The 27,609-nt window shown below is 53.4% G+C and overlaps 1 protein-coding gene across 1 annotated transcript in view; it reads right to left on the minus strand.

Moving 5' to 3' along the window:
* Window positions 1-456: 456 nt before the first annotated feature.
* Window positions 457-27,609, minus strand: part of LOC119107076 (neuropeptides capa receptor) — a 93,268-nt gene continuing 66,115 nt past the window's right edge. The window contains exons 6-7 of the mRNA XM_037230435.1: window positions 3,309-3,511; window positions 457-1,857 (exon numbers count right to left, since the gene is read on the minus strand). Of these exons, the coding sequence (XP_037086330.1) occupies window positions 1,579-1,857; window positions 3,309-3,511 (482 nt within the window). The 3' untranslated portion in view covers window positions 457-1,578. The remainder of the gene's footprint in view (window positions 1,858-3,308; window positions 3,512-27,609) is intronic.

Here is a 27,609-nt window from a genome sequence, read left to right on the forward strand (position 1 = left end):
AAGCATGCTTGTAAGCGTTATCGATGCATCGTGATTACGTGGAGATTTTAATCAGGCATATATGGTGCCTGTTGACATTTGAAGTCGATTCGTTCCACACACACATGCTTTTTGGGTTCATTTTAAAGTATAGAACAAACTGGGTTTATCACTTTTCAATAAACCAAAAATTTCATACGTGACCATGATATTTGTTTGCGCATTGCCAACGTGTTTGGTCGCATTTTTCGACCTCACTTTATTTCATACATGCGTCCTCTTTACAACCCACGTGACTTAAATCCTGAACTTCCTATTTTCTCAGGGAGGAGAGACGGATGGGAATGATTCGGTATCCAGACAACGGAACCAGGCATTACTTTACAGGACGGGCAATGTCAACGACTTCAAGATGCCTGATCGCTTGATGCACAGAAACAACATTGAATGTCAAGCCGCAGTCAAAAACACGTGGCATAAACCACTAACTACACGTATATTATTGGAAACCGGTGCAAGCCTTCACAAATGCTTGTCATCAGCCGTATGTTGAGAAGAGCAAAAATGCGCACAGAGAGCGAAAATGTACGCACTTCCGAATCGTCGAAATAATTTGAAGAACGCCTAATGGGCCTTGGATGGATTAAGATCTAAGATCTATCACATCTAAGCAGTCATCCACCCTACACGATACACTCATGGCTGCATTGTGCCCGAAGTTCACCCCACGCGCTCAACATTCTATACCCTGGGGTGCCAAGCATGCTGATGCGAGACGCGCGGGCTGGCCGCGAGCCCTCGAGCGAGGTCCACGACACCCCCGCCGCTGGCGCCGGCATCCTCCCCTCATCCCGATGTCAGAGGCGGGGTGTCGTTACCATCCACGGTGCAACACTTCCGTTCCACGTCACGTCAACGTCACGTCACGTCAACGAGCAGCCTCAGAGCGCTCGCCCCCCACACTGGAACAGCCACCCGTGTTACGCACGCGCCTGTTTTGATCCACTGCGCTCGCGGCTCGCCTCACGCCACTCCAGTGCGACTATGATAGGATATCAGAGCCATGCCTGGCTCGCAGACACGCGGAGAGTCCACATTAAACATGAAGAATCGTGGCTCCACCGCGTCTCTGAAGCGCGCTGCTTCACGCCTTAGGTGTGCGTGGGAGCAGCGACCGAATCCTCCCCAGTTCAGGCATCGGTGGCCGACGTCATCCTTCGCCCTGTCGCTGGATTGACGAGCAGTTCCATGCCAGTTTTCTCCCTGGTTGTTGACCTGGGTCCCCTCGTTGAGGAGTATACCGGGGTCATCAATATCCACTGTCTGAGACGTAGTCCTGCCACACTGCCGCGGGGATATTTCCACGTAATGCAGGGACGCGGGATCCACATCCCACTTCCTCCATCGCATGTCCCAGCCAGAGTGGAGACACACGGCCCGCTTAATGGTGTCTCTTTGTAAACAAAGCACAGCATCTTACTCCGTCCCCATACGCCTGCTCTGGGCCCGAGTCGACTCCGCGCCCTCGACCGCGTGTGACCCGGCCGCGCGGCACTTCGACCGCGCCGCTCCCGCGTCTCCGCTGTCCGGCGCACGGGCTCACACCCTCGTCTCGGACGTGTCGCCGTTGGCACGCGGCGCCGCCGTGCCCAGCAGCGGGTGCAGGCGGCCGTTGGTCGCCGGGCCGTCGGCGCTCTTCGCCAGCAGCGGCGTGCCGATCGGCGACCTGTTCGGCTCGCGCCGCGCAGAGCCCGTGGTGCCCGTGGTGCCCGTGGTGTCCTTGGTGGACGAGTTCAGTTGGTGCTGCACGCACGGGTGGTGCAGCGTGTGGTTCACGCTGTAGCGGGACGCAGGTCGACGCTTCCCGCAAAGGGTTTCCTGGAACAAAGAACGGGCCGGCGTGGTCACTTGCCGCACCCGACCAGTGCTGGAGGCCCTTCTTCTCACCCGTTCCCCCAAGAGAAGGAATCAGCACCGCACCCGACAACCCGTCGACCCGACGTGGTACTATCCGGAGCGTGCAGTGTGGTAACCGTTGTCCAATGCTCATTTCTTCATAAAACACTACGTCTCTCTCTCTCCCTCCGTTCGCTCTCTCTTCTCGTCTCGTCTCTCTTTCGTCTATATCTTCTCTGTACTCCATCTCTTTGTCTCTTTCTTTATTCTCTGTCTCTCTCTCTACTCTCGCTCTCTCTATCTCTATCCTCTCGCTCTCTCTCTCTCTCTCTCTCTCTCTCTCTCTCTCTCTCCCTCAGAATGTGTTTTTCCGGGTGACTATGAGCTCTCGAACGAAACGGGGCACTCGGCGATACGACCGGCGCATCAGATGTTTCTTACGTGCGGCCCGGAACTGCTAAATTCCCGGCACGACGCTCGCGCCCAGAAACAGCCTCATAGATCGTTGTCTTTATAAACGGCGCTCGTCGCGTAAACACCATCATAAATGTAGTGGACAGAGGACTTTGTCTCGCGTTCGACGGTGGGAGCCGCGCTGCTTCGGACCGAGGCGGCTGGGCGGCGACGGGTGCGGCGCGGGCTGTGGGCGGCGGCGGGTACGGCGCGGACTGTATGCGGCGGCGGGTACGGCGCGGACTGCGGGCGGCGGCGGGTACGGCGCGGACTGTGGGCGGCGGCGGGTACGGCGCGGACTGTGGGCGGCGGCGGGTACGGCGCAGACTGTGGGCGACGGCGGGTACGGCGCGGACTGTGGGCGGCGGCGGGTACGGCGCGGACTGTGGGCGGCGGCGGGTACGGCGCGGACTGTGGGCGACGGCGGGTACGGCGCGGACTGCGGGCGGCGGCGGGTACGGCGCGGACTGTGGGCGGCGGCGGGTACGGCGCGGACTATATGCGGCGGCGGGTACGGCGCGGACTGTGGGCGGCGGCGGGTACGGCGCGGACTGTAGGGTGTGGCGATTTCCCCACGAGTTTTGCCTCTCGTGCAATGGCTTTATGGAATTGCCCCCGCCTTAGGCATGCACGGTGTTTCGCACGGTGCTTTATACAAGTGGGATTTCAATCGTTATCAGATGCCAAACGGATTACCCGTTGAAACCATCGACCTATGGCAATGATCTATGCACGGCGTTTTAGACGGTGCATTAGTTGATTGGGATTTCAACAGTTATCAGCTGACAAATGGATTACTTGTCAAGACCATTAACCTACGGTAATGATCCATGCACAGTGCTTTACACAACGCACTAGACGAGTGGGATTTCAACTGTCATCAGCTGCCAAATGCACCCGTTAGATCATCATTCGATAGTCTACGGCACCGGTAACCGCCGCTGACGCATTAAACGACACGTGCAGCCAGGAACACTGACCTTGAACGCCTGCCGGTACTTGGCCGACATGACGTTGTACAGAATCGGGTTGATAGTTGCGGAGAAGTAGTAGAAGCAGCCGGTGATGTAGTACATGTACTCGTTGATCTCGCGGTAGTTGGGAAGATCTTTGCCGTAAATGTAGAGCAGCCGCTGGGCATGGTGCGGGGCGAAGCACACGAAGAAGCCGATCACAACTGCCACTGTAACGACCATCGGCTTATATCAGTTAACCTGTGTTAAAAACCGACATAAAATATCCAATTGCATTTCGCTGACCTAAACTAAGCTTAGGTCACTCGCATCGTTATAAGCACGTGCAACGCCAGCGCGTTGCTAAATCGGTCGAGAGTATCTGAAAGCTCAGCAGAGTTTTCAATGTTCGAATGGACAGCCTGAGCACGAGCTCTTTGACAGCATTGAATACCTTTTGGAGCGCAGGAAATGTTTTCAGGGTCCGTGAAAGCTCTGCGCAGTAAAGAAGTGGTTCCATTTATGAAACTGGCATATTATGCATTGTCCTATTACTACGAAATGACATCGCGGTCTCCGTGTTGCCTGGGATACACTTCTGCGCATCTACAGTCTTGTCTTTCACGAACTTTCTGGGGAATGTCTTACGGATCAAGGTGAAAATCACCAAGATCCGTCCAGCTGGTGGATACTCTGAACCAAATGAAGATGATGACGCAAAACAATCCGACAAGTCTCTTGACGCCCGGTACGGCATTCATACCCTCAGGTTATTCCGACCTGGGATATCCAATTGTCATAGCTGCCGCTAACTCACGGTTCGAAAGAACCACAGACGGCTGTTGGCGGCCGGCAGCCTATTCCAAGAAGCTGCAGCACGATACGAAAATTATGCTGCGCGTCTGAGATAGGGCACCCCTCAAGTTCCACTTCTTCAGCAGCGATCACCCTAGCTTTTTCCTACACTTGCGAGCGTCCTACAAAGGAAGCTTGACGGGAGCTGAGCAGTCATGTCCAGTGATAGCTCTTTGAACTTCCAGGCGGTTACACGGTGCACCATTTCATCTGGCCTACATCACCCAAGCAAAACAATGGCTGGTGTGATGTGTTTACTTCCCCTCCCCTCCCCCCACTCCTGTCGGGATCGATATATATATATATATATATATATATATATATATATATCGATGTCGATATTCGATAATCGGGCGGCGAAATTCATGCGCCTCAGTATCCGAGACAGCCGACAAAGGGCGCTCGTTCCCAGACCGACACAAAGGAGATGAGATGGAGAAGGCCGTGGGCCTGGACGGAAAGCTAACGATACTGGGGTGGGGTGGTGACGGCATCCGCAGAGAGATAAAAGGATAGGTTTACTTTTACGAACCACGACTACACCCAGAACTTTCGCGGAAGAACGGAGTGAGCCGTGTGGGCCTGACTAAGCGGAGTGCGAACCGAATGCCTTCCTGCGAGTAATTTGGAGCTTGTGACGCTAAAGCCAGCTCTAACTGAATGCATTTTAGCGCTGCTCGTGTCCAAATTTGCAGTGACGAATGCACTCCTCGGCAAGGGGATTCAGGTAGCAAACGGATATACGTGTTATCGGCATAACAAAGGAGTCGCATATGGAAGAAGGGGGAGGACAGGCCGTTTATGAAAAGCTGGAAGATGATTGGTTCGACAATGTGCACCACCAAACGTTTATTTACAGTGGCATTTAGTTTTGCAACCCGTGAGACAGCATTCGAGATTCTGGTGGTGGGCACTATATTCCGTCACATCTCTTGTTACATGCCTGCATGATCACCGAAGCAACTCGATCCATTTCGAAGCAATACTCGGACAATGTCACAAAAGTGTGCAAAACCCAAGGCTCTATTGCTCTGTTAATCACGTGATAAAAACACTGAGTCTACGAATTCATATCGACGAGGTATCTGCGCCTCCAAACACCATCTTTGTAGCCAAACATATTCAGCAAAAAGTTTAACGATAGCACAGAGTGGCATTATCACCATAATCTTCGCTGACTTCTTTCACATGATTTCTCCGACTTTCTGACTTTTTTTGTGACCAGCTCTTTCTGAAGGTCGCGCCGATGTGCGCCCGGGTCTGCACGTGGGTCTGACGTCACGTCCCGCTCCCGGACGGCGGCCATTTCCTCCGTGTCCCCGAGCTCGTCAGCGGGGAACGCCGGCTGGCTGGCCGGGTCTGGACACTTCTGAGGCGGTCCCGGCTGCGGAGCGCCGCCAGATAGCGGCGCCGGCAGGGCCTTAGCGTGCCGATGGTCGTGCGTGATGCATGCGATAGCCACCCGGCACGCAATCACGAGCGCAATCTCGCTGGCGCGCGCGCCGCTCGGCTGACGAGGAGACGGAGACGGCGAGAGAGGCGCGGCGCCAGGCCGAGAGCGGCGCCGGACGGCCTCCTCACAGTGTGGAGCATGTGAGCATCCCCGCCCTCGCCCTCTGGGTAACTACCGCCGGCATATTCTCTCGCTCCTCTTCTCCCTCTTCACACTTCTCTCTCCGCACCACTCTCATTGCCTGTATTACTCTCCACCCGTCCCTATGTCCACCTTTCTCTCGTGGCCTCCATCTCTTCACCAACTTCCTTCTCAGAGCTGCTTCTGGAGTAGTGTTTTGGCCATTACTTTGTTAGTTGATCTCTTTGGATAGTTTGAAGGGGGACAATTTAGAGCTGCTACATTCGTATTCATATATATTGCATAAGAAAACACTTTTTGGAAGCAGTGCGGTACATTTACGATGCCTGTTGTAATACAAACAAAGCCCCAGGTCTAATTACAGGAAATCGATAACGAGCTAGACCCGGAACTACTCTACAGGTCGACCTGATCACGCACGTCAACGTGACGTGCCAGTAACACTGGAATCCAATTATGGCCTGTTATCAAGCGATGCCGTTGAAAAGATCGTGCCTGGGCAATAGATATTTCCGTGAAGAAGTATCCATAGACAAATGTCATGAACATTCCTGCTTCGTGCCGACAGATACTGCCCTATAGCTCACGGTTGTACGTGACCGGAAAACATTCCATGTTTAACAAATAGGAAAGCATGAACTGGATAGAACGGTACAATGTCTTGATATAACGAATTATTTTGGGTGCAGCCTCGCTACGTAATGTCCTACCGTTGTTAACCAAATTATGTGCCACGAGTTGGGCAGAAAACAGAACTAATGCCGGAACGTGTGAAATTAATGACCGTGAGTCGAATGCCGTTTTTGTGAGCATGGTTAGGATTTTGGTCACCTAAATCAATAGTCCAAGGTAAAATAAGGCCAAAATACTAGCCGCATGGCACCATGCGCAACAATGGGCAAAAGCTACCTCATTTATTTACAGCTGCGTATATGAAACCCGATAATGCTTGATGATGCGGAGTAACCTCGTGATTCAAAATTTCCCAATAAATAGTAGAGTTGTATTAGTACAGCTGTTTCTTACTTTATGCAAGCAAACTCGATGTCAAAACTTAGAAACTTACTTCCCACGTCGAAATTGTATGTCTATTTCCTTTATTGAAACTGGTTTCTGGTAAATCTCGACCAAGGCAGCGTTTTAGTCCTTAGTCTTACGGCGTAACAGAACGCAAAAAAGTGATAACATATCCTCGGTCGTCATTTGCTGGGTTCAGAAAGATACTTTTGACTCAGAATATTCTGCTCGTTCAAGACATTGACCCGTCTGAAAAAATTGTTCAGAGGGGTCAATGAGTGGTAATCATACGCATTGCAGCAGCCCAAAATCACTCTGCACAGATTGCGCGCTCTTGGCGCACAATGGAGATGATAATACGCCGTCTCGCTTGAAATCACCTGTGCCTGGATGCAAGCTAGTCACACCGCACCGCTGCACCCTTCCACAAAGGGTAGGGCACCCCTGGCGGACGGGAAGCTAAAGGTGACCACCCGGCGGGTTTTGCATGTCAGGGTATTCACGCTGGTGGGCTGAGGGGTGGGCGGAAAGAGACCGCTAAACTCGGCCGCAATGACTACGACGGTCACGTGAGCAGGCGGGCCAATCACCGCTGGGCTCGTCCGGGTACCGCCCAGCGACACCGGCTGGCCGGACCTGTCCGCCGCAGCTGCGCGGCGTGTCTTCACGGCTGGAGTACACCGCGGTCGCGAAGGACAGCAGTGCATGGATGGTGTCCGAGGGTAGGATGCAGAGCTAGCTGCTGTCTGAGAAAAGAAAGCTGGACTACGGACGGCTCTTTGACCTGGCGCGGGTCGGGTACGGGCCGGGCCGCGGCCACCGACTGCGCGACGCAGGTGTGTTCAACCTCGCTGGCCCGCGGCAGGAGGCCTACGTTCCAGACACGGCTGGGCCGCGCACGTAGTTACAGGAGACAGTGCTTAACGCCAGGCCGGGCAGCTGATACGGACCACATGCGTGTGACTGGCCGGCTTCGAGCGATTGGGAGATTGGGATTGGGAGCGATTGGGAGAGTCCCCATGGGCCCGGGCCTCTGTCGTCGAGCGGAGTCAATCCACCTGACCGCACTCCAGCCGGCCGCCCCGCCCGCGGCAACAGCGGCCAGATCGCGGTACATTGGTGCGGCCCGATGCCGCCAAGCATCAATAGGCCCTCCCGGCTGTAACGATACGCTGCTGAGTCTGACCATGTCGAAAATATAGGGTTGCATGTATTGACAGGATCATGACGATGAATTAGATCTGCTAGTGGAGATTACTATCACTGCAAAATGCAAAAAACGACCAGTTTGCTTTTCCAATAGGAAATAGCATGCCATCGTAACCTCAACAACAGTTGGCATCATGAGCGTGGCGGCATTCTCCGCAGCTTGCTTTTTCATCCTTTCACCCCAGCCACTTGCACGTTTTCTTTGGTTGCTTGGCAGCAGACAACAGTTCAAGTCCCTGCATCACAATAAATCATTGCAGTCACATTGCAATAGTGCAAGTCATCAGATTATGAAAAATTGCACGATATGACGCCGATAAAGGTAAAAATGGGTACCCCTTGCAAGGGTGTGAACTCAAGATTTATAGCCGCCTGTGCAAAGTCTGCCTGCCACAAAAGACGCCACAAATCACGACTCTTGTGATTGTAGCGGTTACAAGAGCCATACACATGAAATGACGCAACTCACTTTGATAAGGGACACATACACTCTGTCCGATGCACTGCGGCAAACCGCTATGCCACTTGTGTCTACGTCTGGTGCAGTGCGACACGAAGCCCACTACTACGTAAAGTTCAGGCTTTAATCGCGCGCATGGATTTTGCGCATGGTTTAAAAAGTTCACGGTCAGGTTGATGAAGGTAAGAAGGAGCTCGTCGGTTGCCGCTTGTTTCGCCCATTGTCATCTAAATTGTCTTTTGTCACGTTGTCTGATTTAGAAGCTGTCTTAAGTTGATCTCCAATTTTCTGATTCAGTTCAGTAAGTCTCGTAGACGTCCGCTTAAAATACCGCGGGCTCAAACGAAAACGAATTTAAAATTTATCGTCAAATAAATTGTAAATGACTCACTCGCTTGCCACAGACACGACCGGAATATTTTGTCGGGAACGTGGTGCCGGCTCTGCTTTGATAACGATCCAGAACGATAAAAGGCATCGACACAAACCAGACCGGTGAGGAGGACTGCCACCGTGTCATGATGCTGAGGGAGATGGTCGACAAGGCGTCAGTGAGTCCCGGCGCAGCAGCGCAAGTGGCTCGGCCGAGCCACCGTGGCCCTGCCATGCGAGCCATGTGGTTCGATGAGCCACCGTCCGCCACCCACCCACCAGCCGGCGCCACACAGCCGTCCGCCGCCAGCCACGCACCAGCCGGCGCCACACAGCCTGTCCGCCGCCAGCCACCCACCAGCCGGCGCCGCACAGCCGTCCGCTGCCAGCCACGCACCAGCCGGCGCCACACAGCCGTCCGCCGCCAGCCACCAAACCAGCCGGCGTCACACAGCCGTCCGCCGCAGCCGCCCACCAGCTGGCGCCACACAGCCGTCCGCCGCCAGCCGCCCACCAGCCGGCGCCATACAGCCGTCCGCCGCCAGCCGCCCACCAGCCGGCGCCACACAGCCGTCCACCGCCAGCCGCCCACCAGCCGGCGCCACACAGCCGTCCGCCGCCAGCCGCCCACCAGCCGGCGCCACGCAGCCGTCCGCCGCCAGCCACCCACCAGCCGGCCCCACGTAGCCGTCCGCGGCTCAATCTGAGCCGCCGCCGAGGACATGCTCGGGTCAGACACGGAGATCGCCCCAGGCAGTATTCGCCGGGAGAGACCCTCGGAACAATAGCGGGCCACGCACGGCCGGCGACGGAGGAGACGGGCTGGGCGGGGCGCCCCCCCCCCCCCCCTACCCCCCGGCGGCTCCGGCTCCCACAGCTCGGTTCCTGCGCCTGGCGCGCGGCTCGCCGTCGGAGGGGTGACGACCCGCCCGGCTGACGGGTCGTGGGGGGGCCGTAATCCATGCCCAACGCTGCGCGCCACGCCAGGAGCGGCGACCGCGGAGCGAATCGAGCCGGCTGCAGCAGCCGCGCGTCGGCGTGCGGCGGCAACGCGGCCGTATCTAAATGGAACAGCCGGTGGCGACTGCCACCGAGCCTGCGGCTGACATGCTGGGACACAGAGCTCCAGTGTCGCACGGAAGAGACGACGACTGCCACCGAGCCTGCGGCTGACATGCCGGGACACAGAGCACCAGTGTCCCACGGAAGAGACGACGACTGCCACCGAGCCTGCGGCTGACATGCCGGGACACAGAGCACCAGTGTCCCACGGAAGAGACGGCGACTGCCACCGAGCCTGCGGCCGACATGCCGGGACACAGAGCACCAGTGTCGCACGGAAGAGACGGCGACTGCCACCGAGCCTGCGGCTGACATGCCGGGACACAGAGCACCAGTGTCCCACGGAAGAGACGACGACTGCCACCGAGCCTGCGGCTGACATGCTGGGACACAGAGCACCAGTGTCGCACGGAAGAGACGACGACTGCCACCGAGCCTGCGGCTGACATGCTGGGACACAGAGCTCCAGTGTCGCACGGAAGAGACGGCGGCTGCCACCGAGCCTGCGGCCGACATGCCGGGACAGAGAGCACCAGTGTCCCACGGAAGAGACGGCGACTGCCACCGAGCCTGCGGCTGACATGCTGGGACACAGAGCACCAGTGTCCCACGGAAGAGACGGCGACTGCCACCGAGCCTGCGGCCGACATGCCGGGACAGAGAGCACCAGTGTCCCACGGAAGAGACGGCGACTGCCACCGAGCCTGCGGCTGACATGCTGGGACACAGAGCACCAGTGTCCCACGGAAGAGACGGCGACTGCCACCGAGCCTGCGGCCGACATGCCGGGACAGAGAGCACCAGTGTCCCACGGAAGAGACGGCGACTGCCACCGAGCCTGCGGCTGACATGCTGGGACACAGAGCACCAGTGTCCCACGGAAGAGACGGCGACTGCCACCGAGCCTGCGGCCGACATGCCGGGACAGAGAGCACCAGTGTCCCACGGAGGAGACGGCGACTGCCACCGAGCCTGCGGCTGACATGCTGGGACACAGAGCACCAGTGTCCCACGGAAGAGATGGCGACTGCCACCGAGCCTGCGGCCGACATGCCGGGACAGAGAGCACCAGTGTCCCACGGAAGAGACGACGACTGCCACCGAGCCTGCGGCCGACATGCCGGGACACAGAGCTCCAGTGTCGCACGGAAGAGACGGCGACTGCCACCGAGCCTGCGGCCGACATGCCGGGACACAGAGCTCCAGTGTCGCACGGAAGAGACGGCGACTGCCACCGAGCCTGCGGCCGACATGCCGGGACACAGAGCTCCAGTGTCGCACGGAAGAGACGGCGACTGCCACCGAGCCTGCGGCCGACATGCCGGGACAGAGAGCACCAGTGTCGCACGGAAGAGACGGCGACTGCCACCGAGCCTGCGGCCGACATGCCGGGACACAGAGCTCCAGTGTCGCACGGAAGAGACGGCGACTGCCACCGAGCCTGCGGCCGACATGCTGGGACACAGAGCACCAGTGTCCCACGGAAGAGACGGCGACTGCCACCGAGCCTGCGGCCGACATGCTGGGACACAGAGCACCAGTGTCCCACGGAAGAGACGTCGACATCTCTCCGACAATGCAGTAACTGAAGGCTGTGAATACCGCTGTAAACATTCGCCTCAATACCGCTCAAATAATTCTGGAAGCGAAGACATCGCCTTACTGCTCATGGCACATGCTCCCACTTTGTGCTTCCTCAGTTCAGTACGCTACATGCACGAGTGTATAGCTCCACGAAATCTGTTAGGAGCAAAGTGGAGAAAATAACCAAACCCGCCCCGAAAATGCGCCCACAAGCAGGTTTCTCTGCGTATCTGTCCCACTCTTTTCTCAAAGATGCGGGGGATGGGCTGGAGCCCAAGTCGGGGGGGGGGGGGGGGGGGGGGGCTGCTCATCTGAATCGGACAATGCACCCCTGGCTAGGTGCGATTTTTAGAGCAGAACCATACATTGATGGCGATCTTAAGTTGCACCGATTGTCCCGGGGTCGTCCTTGACCCAGGCACTTCCCTCACGTGCAAAATTATCACTCTTGACTCGATACTGTGGCTGTGACGACATGCAACGCACCATCCGTACCCCAGCCATAACGTGGCAGCCTTGAAACAGTCTCAGTGAACAAAACGCTTGTGATATTTAAACCGAGCATTTAACAGGTTACGGACATAGCGCTGACGCCTGACACCAATAGTCTGACCCGCATGGGCATGTGAAAGCTGTGGCGCAACGCCCTGGAGTGAGTAGCTTATTTCGGATGTGATCAGCATGAGCTAGCCTGCTATTGGATAGAATGCACTATATCAGCCAGTGAAGCGAAATACTGCGCGGATACATCAAGCGCCTAAACTTTTAGCTTTAACGACAGAAGCATATGTCTTAGGATGCTTTTTTTTATTCATCCGGCCCACAAGCTTTCCAGGTCGGTGGACATTTATTTTGTTCGGCCATGCAGTGAGCAGCCCCACTTGGGCTGGTCGACGTTTCTCCACACGTGTTGGCTGGCCAAGGGCGAAGTCAGGAGCTCATCCTTGGGCAAAGCCACGCTCAAACAGTGCTAACTTTCAGAACATCAAGCCTCACGACGGAGCACGTCCACTTGCTACCCTCTTGAAGGCGTGCCCACCCATCTGCGTCGGCTCCCTCGGATCTGGCCTTGCGAGGGATCACTCCTCTTGCCCCTAACAGGGGACAGGGCCTTCCGAACGCCGGTCAGCCAGCTGCCATGCACTTGGGTTTGTCCGTGCCGTATAAGCCATGCACATCGCGTACACGTGAGCCATAAACGGTTTTCTTCTTCTTGTTCCCTTTTTCAACTGTCCCTATTTAGGCAGAAATGCGTCGCATTTTTTGCCACACAAAGGTGTAGCCGGGAATAGGTGCTAAATGCATCCCAAAATGAGTTAACACTCATACGCATAGCGCATCTGATGATAACTTTGTCTGCTTGGCTTGCTTGCGGCAGAAGACGCCAACTTAGCGTTCTACAAATTCGAAATTAGCCACTAATGTTGTTTTGGCGTTCAAAAATAATCCACCGTTTCCGTTAAATTGTTGAATAGTCGTTTGCCATCAGTGTCACACTAATTGTACAGGTATGTAGCTGCCATGTGGCCACAAACCTCTTTCCTAAACTTGCTTCGCTTTTTTAACAACGCACAGGGTTCATTTGCGCCACGCTCTTGCTTCTTCGCGACGTTTAGACGACAAGCACAGCACTGATATGTAGCCTATCAGCGCGAACTGCAACTCTTTTAGGTTTGGATAAACTGCTTTGGTTCAAAAAAGCATAAATCAGGTCATTGCGAGACCTGTCACAATATTATAGATAAAACCAGAATAAAACGACGTAAGTCGGCGTATGATATTGGAAGTAGAAGTATGTATGCGTCAGGGGTGTGCGTCAATCCAGAACTATCCATTTGAGTATGCATAATTAGGTGCACGACTAAAACCGGGAACTGATTTTAGAACCAGATGGATGCTGTGAATGGTATTTCAAAAAATATGTGAACTTAAATGTGTTTTATGGCATTTTTGGAATTTGGTTTTGGTCCGACTGAAGTGTGAAAGTGCGTTAATTCAAATAATGTTGAGAAAATATATGTCTCGACGGATAAGATAGGACTGTATTCAAAGATTTTCGAACAAGCTAACCGCGGAAAAATTACACCCTGGACTTGGCGAACCGGATGGGACCGGTTGCAGAACAATCAGTATGCAAAATCTGTCCATGCCACATTGCCTGTTAGACGTGAAAGCATGTTCCAGAGTAACAACCAGTTCTGAATACGTCTAATTCATTTTTGAATTGGCATGGACTTAAAGTTGCAAAGTTGCAGTTAAAGTTGTTGCGGAGTGGAGAGCCACTGAACAATGAGACCATCGTGCTTGTTTTTTGTTTCTGTTTTGCTAATCGCGTAACTAGTTAGATGCTAACTGTTTATTTGGCAACATTTGGCGGTTTCCGTTGACATTGGCGCTTACATAAAAGTCGCTATCCTCGCCAGGGAGCGCTTCTCACCATCACTCGCGAGGCCGCACGCAACGCTATCCCCCAGTCACAACAAAAAACTTGATAATGTTTGATAATGAAGCTGGACCCGGACCGCCAGCTGCTCCTGCCCTCCTTCCACCGGCCCCTGCGCCCCGCTAAGACGACGTCGACGGCGGACTGATCGAGAAGCTCGAGCCACAGCTGCGGTGGGCGCTCGTCTGCTGTCAGCAAGCCTCGTACCGTGCGGAGGCCTCAAGTGTGACCTGTTCAAAAATCATGCAGGCCCTGGTCGTCCTTGAGTCCAGTAGCTTTTACGTAATTTGTCTCTGTTGTTGACGGTGATAAGTTCAGCTAACTAAGACCATCAACCACGTTTACTTTTGTCCCTGTTCGCTGCGAGACCTCCGTACTGTTCAAAGCCACAAAGCCGCCTGTGATGCAGGGTCGTCGCCAACTATCCCGTACTGAAGACTGTCACCGTAAATGAGAGCCGCCGTTCTTCAAAAATTCAATCCAAAGAGAGGGAGTATGTACAAATGCATAACTTACTGCACTATCCTTTACAAAATATAAATGAAACACAGGGCACGGTCATTGCTTTTCCATCGCCGCCCACCAACCAAAAAGCCCCGATGATGCCTCGCGAGGATACAAGCACCAACGCCGTGCACCTCTTGCTTGGGGCTTCTGCTTTACTGCGTGGTCATTAGGTGGCTTCTGCTCCATCGCTAGCCGTTTTGTCTGTCGCGTCGCCGAGACACAAATGAGCCTCGTCTGAGAGCCAGGAGTCGCTGATTCACTCGCTGTTCGGGTCAACTTTGTTGCTCAATGCAGTGACACATTTGTAACCCCACCACCCTGTCATCCTCCCATAGAGGTTTTCTGAACACGTTGTTTGAATGCGTGAAGGTTTACGCCTTCCTTCCCAACGCGGCGCACTATATCGTTTTAGACATTCTGAGCCTGTGAGCACATAGACAGGAGTCTTTGGGATGAACTCCACGGATACGTTCACCACATTGGTGTTGTCCCTTTACCGAGGGAATGGTCTGTCGCCTCTAGGAAGAGCGCCGATCGGTGTTTCTGATGCTTGAGCACCAAACCCAGAATACATTTCCTAGTCGGTGCGTTTTTTCTCGATTAAACTCTCCGCGAGGGAGGCGTTCAGGGAGGCTAGTTGTTGAGCCTTGTTTGAATGCACTGCTACTTTCAGATGCTGTGAGGCACACCATGGCGGGATAAATGACTACACCAATAAACAGAAAATAGTTACATACAATTAAGTTTTCACTACTGGTAGAAATAACGGGTGTTTATATATATATATATATATATATATATATATATATATATATATAGGCAGAGCATCTTTCAGCATTTTACAAAGACCTTAGGCTTGATTGTTCATGCTGAGTGCGTATTTTCACGCGCGATAAAGTTTAGGGTGCATGGTTGGTTGTCATTCCCTAAAATTATGTTTGACTACCATTCATCGCACTATATTCACAATATGTTCGAATTAAAAGAGACGTTGGCGACATTATGAGTAACTCACGTGAATTGTGGCCCCACCTGTGCGATGGCTTCTTTGCGCGCAGGAAAGCTACCTTTCCCGAACACGGATATACTCTGCCGAGAGTTTATGCTAAAAAGGCGCATATCCGCTTGCCAACGTAAAAAGATGTTGCCATCCGGCAGGCTTTCAGCTGCAGTGGACTGACGCACTGCCGCCTAATGAACAACGACGTCTGTGTGTGACTTTGTTACCTGGCCCGCCGTCGTTTCAGTGGCTCATTGGTGCACCACTTTCAGCTGAACGATCGGGTCCATCCTCATCGCACTCACCCCGAGGGTGGAGAGGTCATCGGAGCCCTCAACTGCGCGCGGACCTACCGCCCGGCTGGCCCTCTGCTGTGGGTACCTACCACCCGACTGGCCCTCTGCTGTGGGTACCTACCGCCAGGCTGGGTCTCTGCTGTGCGTACCTACTATCCGGCTGGCCCTCTGCTGTGCGTACCTACCACCCGACCGGCCCTCTGCTGTGGGTACCTACCTCCCGGCTGGCCCTCTGCTGTGGGTACCTACCACTCGGCTGGCCCTCTGCTGTGCGTACCTACCACCCGGCTGGCCCTCTGCTGTGCGTACCTACCACCCGACCGGCCCTCTGCTGTGCATACCTACCGCCCGGCTGGCCCTCTGCTGTGCGTACGTTCCGCCCGGCTGGCCCTCTACTGTGCGTACCTACCTCCCGGCTGGCCCTCTACTGTGCGTACCTACCTCCCGACTGGCCCTCTGCTGTGCGTACCTACCTCCCGGCTGGCCCTCTGCTGTGCATACCTACCGCCCGGCTGGCCCTCTGCTGTGCGTACGTTCCGCCAGGCTGGCCCTCTACGGTGCGTACCTACCTTCCGGGTGGCCCTCTGCTGTGCGTGCCTACCGCCCGGCTGGCCCTCTGCCCTTCGTACTTACCTCCCGACTGGCTCTTCGCCACCGGGTGTGCCCGCGCTTCTTCGAGGCTGAAGGACTGAAACGGCGAGGCCGGGAGACGCGACATTCGCTACCGAGATGAACCCTGACAAGGATCAGAGTATGACAGACTATGCTGTATTTTGCTGGAAGATCTCAACTTATGCCGATGTGGTAATATAATAATATAAATAAAATAATGCATAAAAAGCCAGCTCGTAATAAACAACAACTTATTCAAGTCTGTACCATCGCCGGATATGACAGCACGGCGAAGACCACGTGCTATGGCCCCATGACTCATTGGAACAAGCTGCTATCACCTCCCGTCCTCTGCTGGGGCACGCCGCTGCTCTACTTCAGCTTCGACGAAGTCATGACTTAGCAACTGCAGGAGGAACCGGTCGTGAACTTCGAAGCGGCAGGCGGCAATATTGCCACAGCGGTATTGGATCTGGGCACAGCATACTTCGGAAATCAAGCGGGCAATTCCAGCACTGAGCTCCGACAATCAGATCGCTACACCCACTGGTGCGCACCGGAGCTAATTCCCAAAACACGTGAACCGTGTGCTGGTGAAGACATGAGAATTGAATTCAGCTTGGTTCCAGTGGCACGCTGTTCATATCGCGCATTCACTGTGACCGGCGCTCGCCCGAAAAATCGGCGTTCTGCTTTGACGACGCCTCTGGCGGGCCACACGCGTCAGCGTCCGTTCTCTGATTCATGGCATCCTGAAAGACGCCCTGGCTCGGGCACCACTGTGATGGGCCTGCGCCACGTCTGGCGTAGCGTCTTCCGCAGCCACGTGCCCGACGACCCGGTGGCGCTGCCCAAGGGCGGAAACGTGACCAAGCGGCATCCCCCCGAAGTCCTGGTGACTGACGCCAGACTCGAAATCAACGTACTGTCCAAACTGAGCATCGAGACCCGTCTCGTGAGCTGAATCGCAACGTTTTTCGGTGCCGTCGAAGGACGAGCATCTCTTATTTTGTCTGTTTTCCCAGTATTTGAGCATGTGGACTCAATGTATATTAAAGAACTGCATGCGTCGCATATATTATGCGAATGTATATATTAATTTCACAGGGCCATCCACAATGGAACGTGACTATGACATCACCGGCTCAAAAGGACATATGGACCTGCGGGCACAAAACACAGGACACACAGTCAGACACTTGTTTACCGGTTACCAACGGTACCCAGCGCAAAACAGGTTAGCTCTTGCCGCGCCTGCGAAACGCTGCCGTGTCAATTGTGAACCGTCCATTGGCAGCGCATTATGCAATGCTTGGCGACCGCAACGTCTCCTACTTGTTTTCATTAATTATTTTTGTCACACTTATCATCAGGAATGTAACTCATTACGCCCGATTTGAGCTTTTTAAGTGCGGTTTGAAAGGACACTGGTCTGAATTGCTTCGGACAGTTCGTTTTCGCTAACACGCCTTCGCTGACCTGCAGTGACCCCATTCTTCATTATTAAGCCCCGATCCTCAAATCCACTTCTGTATGAGTGACACTGAGTTCAGAGCATTTGCTGAGCTGAACCTGGTACGTGTGCTGTGCCGTACAGCGCTACGGCACGGCGGCGCTTGGGCCTGGTACGTGTGCCGTGCCGTACAGTGCAACGGCACGGCGGCGCTGGGGCCCGGTACGTGTGCCGTGCCGCACAGCGCTACGGCACGGCGGAGCTGCGCCACACTGCTGCTCTTGGTCAGTTGTCAGCTGACCTTTCCATGTTAGTGGCGCCAAGCAATCCCAGCGGTGCCCTCTGCGGCTCATGCCAGTGCCACGGGATAACGAGTCCAGGGTTTTGCCCCTAAATCATGGGGGTCGGGACATAGTCTTGCTTCATTACAACCAAGTTTAGATATCGATCCGCGATGGGTTTTTTTAAATGGCGAAACAGACCGGTCAAAATAGGGGGACGAGTGTCCACACCACTTCACGTTTCCCAGATGCATCAAATCTCATGGTAGGCACGCCACTAAAAATTAATCGAATTAGCAATCGGTATTCGACTTTCTTCTAAGCACCCGCTCCAAGCATCTATCTCGGACGTGTTTCTCCTTCATAGCACGACATAATACATGAGTTGAGCAAGATTTGTATCGCGCTCCAATGATTTTTATTTACCCTGCAAAAACCTCATGCTTCTCTGCCCTTTTTCTCCGCGAGGATGTCTACGCGCAGCATGGCATAGTTAAACATTTAATCGACGCCTGCTTATACTTTAAAGTCACGGGACACGCATGCCATAAAGTTCGGTCATTAGCGCAAATGCTCAGCGAATCCACTGCCATCGCCGTAACAAAGTTCACACCGGAGCGGAGGGAGGAAATTATGTTCATCCGCGCGCATCCACATGACAGCTTCGCCGCTCTCAATGGACAAGTTTCCAGGAGCAAGAGGCCGCTCTGGCGCGCGCTTGGCAGCCGAAGCCAACGGCAATTCGCAGTCTTCTCAAACTTCGAGGCAGCAATCTCTCACTCAGGGGTCGGATATCGCACAGCCGGCTTCCCCCCCCCCCCCCCAAACACGCCCCAAATGCCCATCAAGTCGATGAGGAGCATGAGCTTGCAGCCGACATACTTTGGCGCCCAGGCACCAATATGCACATGTGTTTGACATGTCGACACACACCAAATTTGATGTCGCTTAGTGTGTGAAGTGAATCTCGGCTGAATATATTCGAATAGTACTGGTCACATTGAGCACTGGAAAACCACAACACCACCACTGATCTGTGACGTCAGCACCGATAAGGTATAATTTGTAGTATATTCTTGTCACATGCTAAAAACTACCCTGCTTAAAGCTATCACGTTTGGTAGCATCTTATGACGCACCTTGCTTTTACTGCGAAACGCCAACGTTTCAACAGGTGCTCGACAAAAGGTCACGTTGCAAGCGTTAGCTACTACAGATAAATACTAAGCTTTGAAGTTAGTCTAGCTGGGATGATCTGCTGTAATATGGTCTGCATGTATCGCAATTTTGACACCAATTGGCCCGCAAGAGTGTTCGTCTTTGTCACCGAACATATTGGGTAAATCGGGCGTTTTTGTTCGCTCCCGCGCTTTGCCCGCGGGCCTTCATCCGCCCCAGCTGTCTGAATCAGCTCGGCGTCATGAAGCCACGAATGTGAGAAACATACAAGACAAGACAGTTCGCCAACTGAAGACGTCGCCATCGCAAGCCTGCATGTGACTTCCACCCGAGACCCGTCCCACGCTGGCGCCGAGCTCGTGCCGCTGACGGCACTGGTCGCGGTCCCCATGTGGACGCCGCTCCGCTGTCGGAACAGGCTGGACTGGGTGCCGCGCGCCGACCGACCCTGGAGGGGAGACGTGCTGACCTGGGCGTGGGTTCTGCGTGCCTGTCGGCAGTGGAGTGAACGCCGCGTGTCTGCCGGCCATGACGTGGGCACTCTCCGGTCAGTGCTGGCGTGGTCACTCTCCGGTCAGGCCTGGCGTGAACACTCCCCGGTCAGTCCTGGCGTGGTCACTCTCCGGTCAATCCTGGCGTTGACACTCTCCGGTCAGTCCTGGCGTGGTCACTCTCCGGTCAGTCCTGGCGTGGACACTCTCCGGTCAGTCCTGGCGTGGACATTCTCCGGTCAGTCCTGGCGTGGTCACTCTCCGGTCAGTCCTGGCGTGGACATTCTCCGGTCAGTCCTGGCGTGGTCACTCTCCGGTCAGTCCTGGCGTGGACACTCCCCGGTCAGTCCTGGCTTGGACACTCCCCGGTCAGTCCTGGCGTGGACACTCCCCGGTCAGTCCTGGCGTGGACATTCTCTGGTCAGTCCTGGCGTGGTCACTCTCCGGTCAGTCCTGGCGTGGACACTCTCCGGTCAGTCCTGGCGTGGACACTCTCCGGTCAGTCCTGGCGTGGACATCCTCCGGTCAGTCCTGGCGTGGACACTCTCCGGTCAGTCCTGGCGTGGTCACTCTCCGGTCAGTCCTAGCGTGGTCACTCTCCGGCCAGTCCTGGCGTGGTCACTCTCCGGTCAGTCCTAGCGTGGTCACTCTCCGGCCAGTCCTGGCATGGACATTCTTCGGTCAGTCCTGGCGTGGACATTCCCCGGTCAGTCCTGGCGTAGTCACCTTCCGTCAGTCCTGGCGTGGACATTCTCCGGTCGGTCCTGGCGTGGACATTCCCCGGTCAGTCCTGGCGTAGTCACCTTCCGTCAGTCCTGGCGTGGACATTCTCCGGTCAGTACTGGCGTGGACACTGTGCCGCCTTGCCATTACGATTCTATCGGCTACTCCTCCAAAATGTAAGCGACCTGCAAGCTGCATCGTCTTTTTCTTTGTTTTTGGTACTAAATTTACTTGTGTTTGTGTGCTCCAGTGAGGAATGCGATGTTGACCGCCTTTCCGACGGTCTACCACTGTTCTCAATGTTTGGAGCTCCACATTTCCTGGGGCGCAAGATGGCCCCGATGCCGACGTGCCCTAAAACACCAAATCATCGCATCCACATCTCCTGAGGAAAAGGCACGAGCCCGCTCACGGGCCACACTTTTTATGCATCTGTGTCGTTGCATCTGCTTGGTGACCCCACTTGGTGCGTCTGCTTCGGATTCTGTCGTTTTGTCACGGTATTCGCTTGCAAAGAAACTGTATAACATCAGCGCAGTGATCTGCATAAAGGTTTTTAAAAATGGGAACCTGTCACCGACGAAGTCAGTGGCGCGTGAGTATCGGCCTGGTACCAGCCAAGCTTGGCTGGTACCAGATCTGGCCATGCACAGCATTGTACAACGTATTCAACATTGTCCATCATTTTTTGGCGCCATCAAAGTCACGCATTGGCAACCAAAGCACCGTTAGAGCATTTTAAGTACCACTTTACGACCAGCTGTTGGTGCCGAAATGAGCATCTCTGTTGGACATAGTTCAAAAGAGATACTTGGAATCACAATACGTGGGGAACGATGCTTATCTCGAAAAACAGTTTTCATTGGGTTTCACGCGTCATCTTTTAAATATTTTATTCATTTAAGTGTGCACATACGATGGGTGGAATAACCGGATTCAGGAAATGCAATACTTGGGGCATCATGTTTTTGAAGGCCGATGGAAACGGCCGATTCCGCATCGCATTTGACAGCGCCGAAAGTTTCGCGATATTCTGGGACGTAAATACCGGGAAACAGATGTTTGTCGAACCAGCTGTAATTCGAGTGAATCCCTTGATAAGAATTTCATTATTGACTATGACGTTATTATTTGATTATTGACCGCGAGCTTAATCAAAGATCCGCGAATTCTAAGGCGTTTTCAAATGGTTGAATGTCATAAGACAGTCGGCTATCAAATAACTGGCGTATGACAGTCGGCAGTTCTGACGAATATGACCACCAAGTGCTTCGCTTCTACGAGTTGGTCCATTGAGTACAGGTTTATGGCGTAGTGTACATGCGTACGGTATGGGACAGCCGTCGTAGGTTCAATTTCCACCACCGCTCGTTTTGTTTTTGGCAGTGCTTATCCGTTTTTTGTTGACTGGTGAGGCTCAAGGTCAGACGAGTGACATTTGAAGTATGAGCAGATAGCCACTATGAGGGTCCGGCTTGTTCTGTCGCCGAGTCCGACCGTCACGATCTCCGGCTTGGTTCGGTCACCGTGTTCGACCGTCACGATCTCCGGCTTGGTTCGGTCGCCGTGTCCGCCTGTCACAATCTCCGGCTTGGTTCGGTCGCCGTGGCCGACCGTCACGATCTCTAAAAGGTCATAGGCGTGAAGCCAGTGATCGCAGTTGCATGCAGTTTTGGCAAGAATAACCGTCATTCTTTGAAAAATGCCGCTTACCGCAAATACTGCGGACGATCTTCAGCCAACCTCGTTGGTCATTCGCACACGACCCAGCATCACGGCGACATGAGACGAACACATTTTGACGGAGGAGAGTACGGACAGTCGTACGCGAAGAGGAATGCGTTGATGCGTCTGGCCAGTCACGCACGCTGGGGTGAAAACCACGGCCAGTCACCCACTCTGAGGCGCAAACTACGGCCGGTCACCCACTCTGAGGCGCAAACCAAGGCCGGTCTCGCACTCTGAGGCGCAAACCACGGATCCGACCCTTTCGAGACGTCTTCAAGGAATGATGACAAGTCTCAGCAGAGTGCAGATTAAAGTCCCGTGCCAGTTGTACAGCGCGGACAGATGCACCGACCGTCGTTCAGAGCGGTCGCTGCGCTGTTCCACCCACAGGGCCTGGAATCGATCGGGAAACGGCCGTCTTCCTCCTTTCCGAAGCCGGTCAGAACGTTGCGATCTAGCACTGATAGAGATCATCCATGTAAATACGTAAGACAGGCGTGTGGGCCAATTCACTGTGGCCAACCTGCATACGGAGCGTTTTCAAGTTTTACGTTGCGGTATTCTGATTTTGTTTTTGGTGCAACACTTAGTCTCAGCCACCAAAGTCATAAATCATCCCAAATTTATCGTTTCGTCCACTGAAATTGACGCACCCCACCAGATCTGTACGCCAAAAATTGCGAAACGACATCAGTTCATGAAAAAGACCCGTAGCTTTGTAGTAAATGCAGCCGAGCAATATATCGTCAAGACATAAATTTGTTGTCATTCTGTAACTGTCCTCCTAACCATTTTGTACGGGACTCATACAACCTTTGCGAGATCAAGCGTGTCACGCCCTTGACAATACAATTTTTGGCGCACTTGCAGCAATGATGCACTCGCGAGGTAGGACTGTTATCATTTTGTTAACATCATCGGTGACGAATGCGGTACATCTGGCGCGGCTCTGGGCAGATGGGTTTTCACTTAAATTAGCTCAGTCGTTCGGCTAAAAATGTATTTGAATTTTCCAGACAAACCACTAGCCACCAAGAGATAAAGACGCGCTCACTGGCGAAGACGCCTACTATTGAAATCAAATAAGGGGAGTCTGGGAGAAGGCTGCATTTCGCATCACCTTGCATTTCATGTTGGCCATGAAAATTCAGGTGAAGAAATGTTAACTTCGAAGTGTTGTGTGCGACATACTCAACCCTTCTGGGATAAGGCGGCAGCCATTATACGATCGCCCAGCTCATTTTGTCACATTGTTTCACCCGTAATGCTATGCAAACCAAACCATTTTGAAATGACTAGTTTGAGGAGTTCCGCGCAATCTGCATTGCAATAAACAACGCCTAAACAGAGACATTGCGACCGTTTAGCATACAGAAACAGCGTGGCAGAAATTACACAGCCAGAACAGCCATGTGACAACTAAATGTAGCAACGAAGTTAACAGTAATGCGGTAGTGTGTTGATAAAGCTTAGACTCGATGCAGATTGCTTGGTTAGAATTTTATTCAATTTTGGTGATGTATCTGAGCAAGGCAGAATTTTCTATCTAATTATGACATATTTTGTGTTAAGGTTAACATCATTAGCGCTATCTAGCATATTGTTTTGTTACTCTAGTTATGGGCGCAAAATAACCCCCGACGTCGGCGGCCCCAAACGTCCAAACATCACCATCGAGTTTAAATTTCTGCCAAAAATGGGCACTTGCGATCGCAGTCAAGCTTAAGTCAAGCTGATCACAGCGTGCAGTTGCAGCAAAATACTAGTAAGCCTTGAAAGCCTTTTTCTTTTACCAGCACAAACTACCTTCATAGTTACTTGATATTTGGTCTCGATGTCCTCAGGACTGGCGGGCAATTGGATGTTTGACGACAATGGAGTTTCGAGCCATGTGTGCATCAGCACGCTGCTCTGTTTCGTAGTGTTCCGGACGCTCTGACACATGAAAGCCACATCAAATAGTCTCGGCCTACCATGCTCCCATCAAAGGCGGACCATCCAACGCATTGGCCAGACCGCTGGTGTGGGTTTCCAATGGGCCTGGCTCCATTAGCTGATATGCTGGTATCCCCTACGAGATGACAATTGAGAACGTCTACCTATGTTATTACCTTGTTTGTCCCACCCACAAGGTCTCTCACTGGTGGTAAATACGTCCTGGATACTATCTGACCCAGATTCATCTCTCAACGCCTGCACCATACCTCCTCAAGGCACGGCAGATAATGGCAATGCCACTTAAACCACGATTCGTGGATAATGCAACAATCCCACGCACATTCTCTTTCTTCTCCTTTTGGATAACTGTGTAAACATGAATAACGATGTTGCGTTACCAAACGTGGAGCATGTCGAGCCGGCCGTCATGGTTGAATCATTCATTCATTCATTCATGCTGTCGCGTCGTCCCCGCATCTCGTTAACTACGACTCCCCTGACGTGACCTGTGCCAGCCGTCCACGTCCACAGCGACGCCATTCATTAGCAGAGACAACCTGGCCTGTCCGCTTCCGCGGGGTCCGCAATTAACGGGGCCTGTCCGCGCGCTACAGGTCTGCCGTGTCCGGCAGCCGGGCCGGCCGTATCCGGCCGCTGATGGCCGGCATGTCCGGCCGTCGATCGCCGCCGTGTCCGGCGCTGCTTCTCGCCAGCATGGCTTCCCACGCGGTGAGCTCTCAATTATTTATCAATCAGTCCCGGTCATCCCGGGGGATCGGCGCGGTGCCCTCAACCCAGACCAGCGGCGACGCGACCGCGCGGCGGGCGGTCAGCATCTCTCACAGCTCGACAGACGAGAGAGGGGAGAGAGAGGGAGAGAGAGAGGAAGAGAGGGAGGGGCGCGAGGGAGTGAGATGCGAGGAAAGAGGGGAGATAGGGATGAGAGAGAGAGAGAAAGAATAAAAGAAAGAGAGAGAGAGAGAGAGGAGAGACAGAGGAGAGGAGAAGAGAGAGAGATTGATGAGGAGAGAGGACGGATGAGTGAGAGGAGAGGAGGTGAGAGAGAGAGAGGAGAAGAGAGAGAGAGGGAGAGAGAGAGAGAGAGAGAGAGGAGAGAGAGAGAGAGAGGAGAGGAGATGACGGAGGAGAGAGAGAGTGACGAGGATGAGAGAGAGAGAGGAGTAGAGTGAGAGAGACTGAGCCCAGAGAAGAGAGAGAGAGAGAGAGAGAGAGAGACCTGCCACTCATCTCCATGATATCCGACACTCAGCTCGGCACAATTTCATAATGCGTGCGACCACAACACAACAGCCAACTGGGATCCGCGGACTCGCTCGCAAATCGTCTCCATCCATTGCTGGGCCATAAGGACCACCGGTCAGCTCAGCTTGGCCGTAGGGGCGTCTCCATCGGACAACGGCGTGCCAGCGCTGCCAAGTAATCTGATCCTAAGCCGCCACTGTAGCGGGATCAATGCCCAGTGAGCCGCCATACCCCAGGGAAACAGACACGTCGTCTCGGACCTGCCTGCCCGCCCTCGCAGCCATTGGCATGGTGGCAGCTCTCAGTGAAGCCCTCTCCCGTCCGGCCGGCCGAGTTCGGAGCAGCACTGCTGATTCACTCAGCACAGAGATGCAGTCATCACGGTCGGAGCAACACTGCTTATTCACCCAGCACAGAGATGTAGCCATCACGGTCGCCTCATTTGTGTGGATAGCTTTCGAGAAACGAAGTTTTTTGGTGGTGGGAAGGTTTTGATGTCCGGACTAAATACTCCGGATCGTGATATTTCTAGTCTCGTACATAAAAGGTGACCATGATCAAACGCCCCATGATATAGACTCCGACGGCCAATAGGGTTTCTAAAATAGCTTGAACTTGTAAAAGCATGACGCCGGACGTCGAGAAGCAGCCTGCGAGATTCTTACTCATGCTCATGATTTCTGAGAACTCAACTGTAAACAGCCTTTTGAAATATCACCCATAGTCAAAATACGATAAGCGGGCAAAATGGTGTATAATGAGGATCGTTTGAGGTGCGACGCCTTTCATAGGTCGACTAACGACTGATTCGTCAGGGGCATGACTACCGTTCCAGACAGCTGATAAATGTTATGTCACAGACGAAGCACGAAGCGCTGTCATGTGCAGATGCGCTTTATCTTAGCATAGACAAGGTGATGATATTTTAGGAAACGCAATTAGCTCATGTCACTTATTGTCTAGATATCGATCAAATTTTTGAAACATGTGTTTTCCGGGAATAAAATTCGACTTCTACGACTGCTTGACAACTGAGGTCAGGGTAACAGGCAACTGATGCAGCTTGGTCAGCGTTATCTTGCATCGCTTATGCTGTTGTGCATATAAAGCTTAGTCCTAAAGAATAGTCCTTAGGACAACGTACTTCGGGTCATCACACACTAACCCCGGACTTTATCACCTGCTGAGGCCATGAATCTCGTCAATTGATGGCTCATTTCTGCTCTATCACGGTGCAGCTGACCGAGGCCGTACAATAACGCTTTCTACACAGTGCTAACGCCTGTAGTTGTCAACACCGAGGGAAGGATCGTCCGCTATAAGATCGTATGACATCACATCGTAAGTAAAACATCAACTTTCAAATTATCACACATGATACAGATGGCATGGGATAGGATCATACGTGATCAATATTGCAATGACAAAATATCACGCCGGATGTAGATCCTGAGCAAATGCATGCGTTCGTACATAGTGGTGCATACACACACACACACACACACACACACACACACACACACACACATATATATATATATATATATATATATATATATATATATATATATATATATATACAGCAAAATATCTTAGGTATGAAATCACACGGGCTTAAGGTGGTAATAGATTAGTCCACACGGAAGGAAGATGGCAAGAAGCAAAGGTTCTTCGCCAGAGGATCGCGCAGGACAAGGGAGGTATGGGATAAAGGTCGTAACGGCACAAGTTCGTCCGTGAATGTGCGGGATAATGCCATATGACCAACTTCGTTAATAACCAGACCGACAGAATGGAACGGGCGTCCGGCCCGAGGTCGGTACTGGAGAGGAACACAGATGGGGCTAGGCATTGGTTTTTTTAGCTTGACGCCTCCGCTCTGGCGATGTCCGCCCAGCGACGAACCCTGACAGAAAATCCGGTGATGCGCGCAGGTTTCGAAGCCCAGTGTTCTCGAGACAATACTAGGTGCCGGATAGCCGACTTGTAATTATGCAGCCGGATTCCGTATTTGCCGGATTATGCTGACACATCCGTTCCGGTGGCGACTCATAACCCGAGATCCATGACATACTTGGAGCAGTTTCACAAAGTCAGTGCTGAAGAAGACCATCGGATTTCCATGACATACTCGGGACAGTTTTACAAAATTAGTGCTGACGAAGCCGATCAGATTTCCATGACATACTTGGAGCAGTTTCACAAAGTCAGTGCTGAAGCCGATCAGATTTACATGACATACTTGGAACAGCTTCACAAAG

This window comes from Pollicipes pollicipes, unplaced genomic scaffold (assembly GCF_011947565.3).
Source record: "Pollicipes pollicipes isolate AB1234 unplaced genomic scaffold, Ppol_2.1 Scaffold_6686;HRSCAF=7923_pilon_pilon_pilon, whole genome shotgun sequence".
NCBI classification, from domain to species: Eukaryota; Metazoa; Arthropoda; class Thecostraca; order Pollicipedomorpha; family Pollicipedidae; genus Pollicipes; species Pollicipes pollicipes.